At 32.2% G+C, this 10,193-nt stretch overlaps 1 protein-coding gene across 1 annotated transcript in view; it reads right to left on the bottom strand.

Annotated features, from left to right (window-relative positions):
• The window catches only part of Adgrb3 (adhesion G protein-coupled receptor B3), a gene marked incomplete in the record, with an annotated part of 857,756 nt that overhangs the window by 544,838 nt on the left and 302,725 nt on the right, over positions 1-10,193 (bottom strand). The window contains 1 exon segment of the mRNA XM_008856279.3: positions 4,821-4,931. Within this exon segment, the coding sequence (XP_008854501.1) occupies positions 4,821-4,931 (111 nt within the window).

Genomic DNA, 10,193 nt, shown 5'->3' with positions numbered 1-10,193 from the left:
CTAGTATAAATATTACAGCTGCATGCTATCGATTATAAGCCAGAAAGTAACAGACAATGTGAATTCTGTAAGTGAAATGTCAAAGGTTATGAATAAAGTTAGTGCTATTTTTGCCACAAATGCAGTTGTTCATTTCTCTTGCATTGCAGTGACAGAAAAATATTTTAATTAAACTGAGTAATTAATTAGGATCAAGGCCAAGTTTAAGATGTTATATTCTATAAATATTTGAAAATTTAAAATGCATCTAATACTCTGATTCTACTAGATCCTGAAAAACCCAAACAGTGCTGCCTGTCATGAGAAGTCAATGATGAATACTAAAGGCTGGTATTCCTCACTTTCCCTCAAATAATGGCTCATTTAGAAGATGAAAAATTCAATAAAAACAAACATAACAGTAAACTGCAATTGTGTTTTGAATGTAGAATCAAAATTTTCCAATAAAATAATTGTCCAACTAATAATTTAATCTTGCTGCACCTCAAATGCTATGCTTCACATGATATTTTCATTGATTATTTTTAATTTTTATACTGCAATTTTCTTTTTCATAAGTTGTAAAGTTTATTCAGGAGAGCACATTGTGTTATATAAGAAATAGTTAACTTTATAAGAAAAATTAAAATTTTTTTCTTTCTTTATTTTTATTTTATTTCATGTGTATGAATGGTTTGCATGCATGTATGTAAGTGCACACATGTCCTGCAATGCTCACAAAGGCCAGGAGTTACAGAGATAATTATAAGCTGCCATGCAGCCCAGCTCCACTGCAAGAGCAGCCAGTGCTCTTTTTAAAAAAAAAATAATCATTTTGAGACAGAGTCTCCCTGTAGCCCCAGCTGGCCTGAAACTCACCAGGTAGACCAGGCTGGACTTGAAGGCACAGAGATCTCCTGCCTCTGCCCCTGGGGGCTGAGATTAGAGGCATGCAGCACCACACCCTCTAAATATTTTAATGACATTGAAATGGTAAAATGGAAACTAAGTACTAATTTCAAGATGTGTATCTTTGGAGGTAGCACAAACTGATGTAGTCCCAGCCCATAACTCAGAAGGTTTGTTAAGGATCCTGTAGAATTCTTCCATATCTAAGAAGTAGTAAGTTTGAAAAGAAACCAGGGGTATAGAAACGAAAGTGAGAAGACTCCCTTTTGAGGGAAAGCAACTTAGTATTAACTCTGAGACCTTGAAAGAGTCAATTTATTTTTTGATCTTCTTCAATATTATATTGACCTCAAAACCAATTGTGGAAATTGAGTGAGATCATGTGGGAGAAACATTTTAAATTATGAATAAGATATTAATATAAATTTTGCTAGTATGTTAAAATCATGAAATTAGAAACATACATTTAATTTTATTTTCCTGTTTTAGTGTTCCTAATTTGGGCTGTTTTCCCTATGTAATTAAATCTGATTTTTAAAACATGTTTATAAATTCATTTCATGCCTATGAAAAAAAATCTATAAGTACAATTAAGATGTCTTAGGCTATCCTACTAATATTTAACTGGGATGTGCCTCTTAAATATCTACATTTATAATTTCATTTTAAAAATTTTGAATACAGAGTTTTGTCTGAGGCTTTTAAATTATCCTAATTTATGTTCAGAGTGATCTCAGATACTATACTGGCCCTAACAATATAATCTCATTATTCCAATAAAATAATGTTAGTTTATAAAGATCCTATTTAAAAGTAATGATTCACTTTATTTCTGGTTAGAAAAGATTAAAATTTTATTTTATTTTATTGTATTTTATGTGTATGAGTGTTTTGCCTGCATGTAAGTGTACCCATGTGTGTAATGCCCTCAGAGGTCAGCAGAGGGTGTTGTATGCCCTGGTACTGGATTTTCAGAGTGCTGTTGGCTACCATGTGGCTGTTGGAAACCAAACTTGGATCCTCTGCAAGAGCAGCCAGTACTCTTAATCACTGAGTCATCTTTCCAGCCCCTAAAGAAGCTTTTTAAAAGGAAAATATTTACTAATTGTGATGCAGAGGAAAGGAGAAATGCTAGGGTATGGTCACTTTTGCTATCTTTTCCCTTGATTAATATAAAATATTATGTGATTTTAATTATTTTATTATTCATTTTTTCCTCGATTGTATCATTCTTTGTTCTCAAGTTATTGCTAGTCAAATTTCATGATGGTTTATAGGCAATGCCAATACCTTGCTTTGAGAAACAGATAATTTCTATAAGTAATTCTTAATTTTATAAAATTTCACTGTATGGCCTGCATCTATTTAGTCTACATTACATCAAAAGAAATTAATAAGATATTTAAGGAAAAGTTATTTTATCTTTTTGGCTTTATAATTGTATAGTATTGAATTATGAATCTTAAAAAAGCTTAATACAATGCAGTTTTCAGTATTAGGTCAGCATTAAAATTAATGTCAAAGTAAGTATAATACATATATATTTACATTTGTATACATTAGCTTTCATTTAAGATGAAGTAATAAATGCTATTTCTCATGAATTCAAGCATCTAATGAATATATTTAGAACTTTAATTTTGAAGTTCATGGCCTTTTCTGAGCTATTGTTTAAAAACATGAAGCAGTTTTGAAGTTGCTAATGTAGCTATTTAATCAATGTTTCATCTACTTACCAAATCACTCATTACTGAAAAACACATACAGAAAAGAATGACTGAAAACTATGAAATAATTATAAAACTGTAATTATTAATTATTCTTTAACAATTCAATTTTCTTTGTGATTTGAATTTGTTAAAACATTTTAGTTGAAATTTTTTAATCTTCTCGGTTTCTGTAAACAAACATTTTTAAAAACTCATTTTTAAAAACTGAATTTAAACAATTATGGGTCACAATGCTTAATATTGAATACACAAAGTAACTTTACTACTCTATAAGACATTTAAAACTATCTCTGTTTCACTCCCCAGTGACTACATGTTTTAGGAATTTGGTAAACCGGTATTTGATAACTCTATTGCACAAAAGAGAAACAAGTCACTAATACGGCAGACATGTTCTCAGGGGTGATGCTGAAGAGGCTGAGCAGTCAGCCCATGTGTCTTTCCATTAGAGTCCAGATTCCTGAACCTCTGCTCAGTGGTTGAAATTTATGATAAATGTAAATCTCCTAAATAATCAAGTAATTGGTAAAACTGTAAATCTTTTTTTAAAAATAATGGGCACCAAAAGCAGTCCAGAAAAGTATGTTTTGATCCATTTCTAGATATGGCCATAACATATATATTGAAAAAAAATTAAATACGGGCAAACTCAAGCTAGACAGGGGAACAACATGGGTGGAGAAATTAGGCAGGGAGCCCCAGCCCTAGCTGAGGCTCTATTGGCAATTTATAGATGCTGGGAGATGGAGAGTCAGTTTTCTTTACTGATTTGATGTCTGGTAGGTAGGAATCTTCCAAGGGATAGAGCCATACTCAAGAGCACATAGGAAAAACAGATTACACTTTATAGGCTTAAAAAAAAAAAGACAAATAATAAGGACAAGACTCATGAGGGGCAATAGATGGGGATGGGCAGAGGGGATCTGGATATGATCAAAATGCACAAAATTCTCAAATCAGTAAAAATATTTAAAAAGTTTAAAATGTGTCCTTATAGAATTTATTCTGCATATCACATCCTATTTTCAGAATTTGACTTACAACTAATTATGTTAAGATCTACTACTTATCTGTTATCAAGAGTATAATTCAATAGTAATATTTGCATTTTAAGCTGTAGATTCAGGTAGAGTGCTCTGAATAAATATTTTTACAAAAACTCATGAACAGAAGAATATATTCATTCTATGGGGGTAATTAAATCAAAGTCAATCTGAATACATGTCACAGAGATGGTCACATATTGAAATTTGTACTACTCCTAAAAGAGTGAAGAATGGAATACACACCACTTATAAAGACACAGAAAAAACTTAGCTTTCAATTTTGAAAAGTAAAAGTGAGAGCTAAACATGTTCATAACACAGCTTTGATTTTTCCATTTTGTAGATGTCACATGCAATGTTCCTAAACGGAACTGCTCACTTCTTATGAGCAGCCAAATCATGACCCAGTTTATTTGATGAAAAACTCTGTAGACTAATGTTCAGTATAAATTCTATATATATAAAATATATATTCATGTATGTTTATGAATTTCAAAATTTTCTTAAAGCAATACACTTTGCAGTTACATATACATTGTAGAGAAGTCTAAAAAATAATCTGATTAATTTAGGATTAGAAATTTTATAAGCCAGAAAGTTGGTTTTATTTATATTTAGATTATCAACTTTTTACTATTTATCTTATATAGCAAAATTATTTCCAAATCATACATTACATTAGAAATAATTCTAGCTTCTATGCATTTTAGCAACCAAGCAATATTTATCGATATTATGACACATGGAACAATATTCAACATACCAAGTTTCATTAAGTTAAATTTCATCATCCAAGTCCTATTTAAATCTAATTCTTGAAAGTCCTATTTCAAATAATTATTGAAGAGATAACTTTATTATTTTTCTTCAAAAGTTTAATGACACATTTTAGTGGTTAATGAACATAAGGAAATAATAATATGGAAATCCTAAACTGTCCTGTACAAAAGCAAATTAAGTCTTACATCTTACCCATTTTTTGTGCTATTTCATTCACAGCTACTTTATTTATGGACTTTAACTGGTGACAAAAAGAAAAATGTTTAAAAAAAATCATCTCCAAAAACTGACAAATGTGCAGCAAAGAATCATGAAAACATGCAGTGGTTTCATTAAATTAACAACAATAAATAGAAAAATGTAACTAACGTATTACCAGTTTGTGCCATAAATTTAGCAGCATCAGCTTGTTCCTGAGGGACCCTTTTTTCATGGACAGATCGAGGCCGCTGACTTTTAATTGTATGATCTCCCATCATTCCAAATTCTAAAGACAGAATAAAGGTATATGAAAGCCTGCGTGTAGACATTTCTCACAAATTACATTACTGTCTCATGCAATATGTTCCTACACAACCTGGACAATATTAAATTCGCAATTCTGACTTCTCTAGTCTGATCTGCTTGGAACATGTCTAAAATTAAGCTAGAAAACCTACAAACACAAACAGCTTTCAGGAAACAGTAATAACAGTCAATAAATGATATATCCGATGTTAAGTCAATTTAGTTAGCAGAACATACTTTACTCTTATTTGATAGTGCTCTGAAGGCGTATATCAGGAGAAGAAATACCACAACCACAGTGTTAACTGTTGTTTCTGAGACAATTCTGACTTGGTGTCCCCTGCCTCTGGCTAAGTAATAATCACCCCCCAAGATTTCAGCACTTTTCTAAACAATGGACAACTGTGGCATCTGACTTCCCTAAGCTAAGCATTGACAAAATGCGCTATTCTTTTCATTCAATGATGAGGTTAGCCTTGCTGTCCCAAAAGGCTCACAAAAAATGGCGGCCATGGGAATTCTGATTCTTCCTTTTCCTGAATCAACAAACTCCTCACACTTTCTCTAACCACATGTAAAATAGTGTTTCCTCTTTTAAAGCTGTGTCTAAAAAGGGGACCATGATCTAGGTTTTTGTTTTCTAATCATTCAATATATCATCTAATTAAGAAAAAAAAAACTGTACTCAACATAGAGGCAAATGGGGGAGAATAAAGTCAGCTGGACAAAGGAATGGTATTGGATTATAAAGTTCTAAAATTCATAAGTTGAAGAAATTATATTGTTAGAATTCTGAATGAGTTTTGTGCTCATTGAACTGTTACAGTGAAGCAGTCTAGTAAATACATCTAGCATATGGAATATTTGCTAGCATTGAGAGTCAGGTAGATAAATGGAATTCCTAGGGAGAAGGATACTGCGGTACATTCTCATCTATCAAGAATGCTCCTGATATTCTTTGTTTGTTTGTTTGTTACTATTGCTGTTGTTGTTGAGACAAGATCTCACTCTGTAACCCTAACCTGCCTAGAACTCACAAGATAGACCCAACTAGCTCTGAACTCAGAGAGATCCCCCTGCCTCTGCCTCTTGAGTATTTGAATTAAAAGGCATGCACCCTCATACCTGGCCTGCCATTGATCGTCTTAAAAGTAGGTCTTCAATACTCAGAAATTGAGACTACATCTCACCAAAAGTTTTACTGCTTAAACTTTTCCTCTTCAATGTTTTAATGTCATTCTGCTAAAATACTACAACTGACTCACAGTGTAGTTCGCAAGCAGCAATCCTACCAACACTTGTCTTTTATGTAAGAGAAAAAGAGTATATTCCAAGAGATATTTGAGAAATCTAAATGTGTGTCTTTTTGTCATGTAATATCCCAAAACAGGAAATGGAAATTTTTATAAAATGTCCATTTATTTGATAGTATAAAATCCATCCTTATTTTTCTCTTCCAGCCAACATTCTTTCATTTAGTGTAAAATATACACTGACTAAACAAATTTTCACGGCATTTTAAATAGTATCTAAAGAATATTAAATTAGTATTAAATTGGCTATTTAGAAAGTTTTATCTATTGCTATTCACAATAAGGTATTTAATAGTATTATGCAACTGAAATATTTCTGAATCTATGATAGCGAAAATATCGATAGTACTCTGGATTAATCTAGAGCTTTCACACATAGTAGGAAAGCACTCTAGTAATGAACTATATCCTCAGCCAAATGAGAATATGTGGTCTTGTTTCAGACAATTTCTATATAACACATTTCTAATTTCCTTTCCTTTTTAAAAATAATTTTATTTATTTGTATTTTATATACATAAGTGTTTTGCCTAATATGAGTAGAACATCACATGTGTGCATATGCCCAGAGGCCAGAAGAATAGGCCAGATTTCCTGGAACTGGAATGATGGACAGTAGGTGATGGGAACTGAACTCAGGTACTCTTCCAAGTGTTCTAAACTTCTGCACCATTTCTCCAGCTCCTAATTTCTTTTTCTTAGGAAGAAAAACAACAAATTATTCATCTTATTAATTTGGAATTTAAAAAGTCAAATTGAAATATGTAAATTGTTATCTGACCTAGAACATTTCTAGTCAATGTCTTCCAAAGTGAAATGATAAATCTCCTTTGTCTTAAAGAGGTTTTTTTTTCTGTTTTGTTTTGTTTTGTTTTTATAAAGAGGTTATCAACAAATGTTGGATTCTGCATCTCACAATGGGCTGTTTTCCAAACATTTATGTTTTTTTTTTCATTTCTTTCATGGTGACATTATCTTTGCTTTGAATGAAAAGAAAGTCCAATTGGATCATTCAAACTTAAGAAACAAACTGCTGAACTATTGAGCTTTCATGTGGTCATGTAGTTTGTAGTAAACTTTTAGCATATGATTTCTGACACTATTGAGTCTTCATGAATGATTGATCCATGTTCAAACAAGTCTGCATTGGCAAAGATAATATACTATACTACATTAATTACAAGGAAAATAACCAAGTAAAAAGATGGCCTGTTGGTGAAAACAATGAAAAGAAAGTTATGAAATCAAATGAAAAAAAGGTTCAGCATCATATTGCATTATGTATATGGTACATGGCTTGTGAAAACAGAGTTATTACCTCTGTCTTAATGTCGATGGTATCAATGGAGTGGTGGGTAAATAGATGATGTAGAAAACCCAATGATTGATGATGACTTGCTAGTTTTAGGATTTCTTTAGATTTCTTTCCCCTCACTCTTTCCCTGTGCTTTTTGCTAAAAGCAACAGTCTCTGAGAGTTTAGTGCATGAAAGAAAGATTTTGAAAGGTTTTTCTGTTCTTTCAGTCTAATTGTATGACTTTTCTCCCCTGTTACATAAGTATGAGCTCCCTATGAAATGAAGAGACTTTGGAGTTGATTTTTGATGATCAATTGTTAATTATGAGGCTTCTGTTTGGAAATCAAGGGAGGCACTAATGTAATATTTAACTCATAAAACATTTAAAGACATATCAGTTTTTCATTTTACCATGCATTTATTTTAGACATTTGGACAAGCAGATCAGACTGGGTAACAATCATTGCTACTATTGTGCTAAGCATATACTAGCTCCAAATTTTTGCTGACTTGGCTTTGCATTCTTACCCTAAACAATGTAGCTTAGGCCATTATAGCATCACCAATCTCCAGTGCCCTGTTTATACTTTGTGAGAGAACTGCACTACTATTTTCCAGTGAAGTGGGCCATTATATCTTTGCTCAAGATTTCTTCCAACTGAACGGTCTGGTCTTCCATCAGTGCCTCCAGTGAAGGCCCTCTCTAATTTCATCTTCAACATTATCACAACCAGAAACCATTGCTACATAAACGAATCAAGAGCAGCCTTTGTTTCCTTGAACTTTTATTTAGTGTAGAAACACTAAAGGATTTGAATTTAACTATCAAATTGTCTTATTTATTCTAGTACATGATAAGCTTTATTCTCATTTTCTCTTTGGAGGCAGGGTCTCATATGTCTCAGGTTGGCTTTGAACCAGGTGCTACATCGCAGACCTTGAGCCACATCCTCAGTCCCCCAATATAATAGAATGGAAGTAATGGAGCTAGAAACTGAAAGGAGATTTCATTTGTCAAAGTGTAACAAGAGCCATTCTTGGTGTCACACACCTTTAATCCTAGCAGGTGAGAAGCAGAAGCAGGCAGATCTCTATGAGACTGAAGCTAGCCTGGTCTACATAGCGAGGTTCAGGCCACCTGGTGCTACACAGAGACCTTGTCTTAAATACGAAACAAAACAAAAAACAATTGTAACAGCCGAGAACATCAAATGTATTGCTGGTTGGTAAAAGAAAAATTCTCTCATTTCATTCCTGCAAGAGAGTAGACACAAGTAAATTCTGCTAAGAAGCAACCAGATAGTCCCTACAACAAGTTAATTAGATTTAATGTATTCTAGGTTCACATTTGGACTGGAGCATGTTATTGGATTTGCTCATTTATTTTTACATTATTTGGAAGTAGCTGGCACAATAATTTTGCATAACAAAGTTGGGAGATATATAAATTGCAGAGAATAACTCAGAACAGTAATATAGCATATTTTCTGATTTCTGAGACTTTTTTATTTTTAGAACCTTTAAAAATATATGTAGACTTGAAAATTGCATTTTCTTATTTCATAAGCATTCACTTGGTACTTATATAGCCAAATGTTTTATGAAAAGATACAGCAGATGTAAAGATGTCTGCGCACTCATATTTCTAAAAAAGCATATATTATCAGACTGCAATTTTTTGAATTATGTATCATCAGTTGAAATTATAGAAAAGACCTTAGCAATAGTCACTATTGATTCGGTATAATTTTATTATAAGAATAAGAAACCAAAGAACAGAATAAATGAATAATTTTTAGACAACTTGAAAAGAACTCAAAATGAAAGTTATTTTATAAATTGATAAATATTAGAAAAATTTCAAGTAAGATACAGACATCTTAAGAAATAATAAGAATATGAGAAATTCTATATTAAAATTTAAAGTGTTATCAAATATTCATTCTTATAAATTAATTTTGATTTCATTCGCAGAGTTTGATTCCTGGTTATATATATAAAGATGTTATTTCTTTTGATAATCAATCAGAATCTTACTTTAAAAAATATTCCTATAAAGATGACTATGAATATTCCTATAAATATTAGAGAGTGGTTATGATGCATCCAAATATGAATAAAATATTAAATAGCCAAATACTATTAGTAAGTTTATTGAAGTTTGAAATGTTCAGGAATATAAATGTGTTGTAAAATTACATAATTTATAAGATAGTTTATAGACACGATTAGTAAATGTTTTTAAAACATAAAAGAAATTGTATATTTTTAAAAAAGGGGGCTAGAGAGATGGCTCAGTGGTTAAGAGCATTGGCTGCTCTTGCAGAGGACTTGGGTTTGGCTCCCAGCACCCACATGGTGACTAATAACTGTCTATAACTCCAGTTTCAGGAAAATCCAATGCCCTCTTCTGACCTCCATGGGCACTGCATGGCACAGGTGCACTTACATACATGCAGACAATACTCTCATACATATGAAATAATGAAGAAGAAGAACCAGGCAGGGGAGATGAGACTGTGCAGATACGGAAATGACAGTGAGAGCATCAGTCCCTAGTCCAGAATGCCTTAAAACTTGAGTCATCACACAATTGTCCATTTCCCTTCACACTCCAGTTTCTAGACCTGTG

Source organism: Nannospalax galili, unplaced genomic scaffold (genome assembly GCF_000622305.1).
Source record: "Nannospalax galili isolate Female #2095 unplaced genomic scaffold, S.galili_v1.0 scaffold206, whole genome shotgun sequence".
Lineage (NCBI taxonomy): Eukaryota > Metazoa > Chordata > Mammalia > Rodentia > Spalacidae > Nannospalax > Nannospalax galili.
This window is presented reverse-complemented; position numbering and strand designations above follow the sequence as displayed.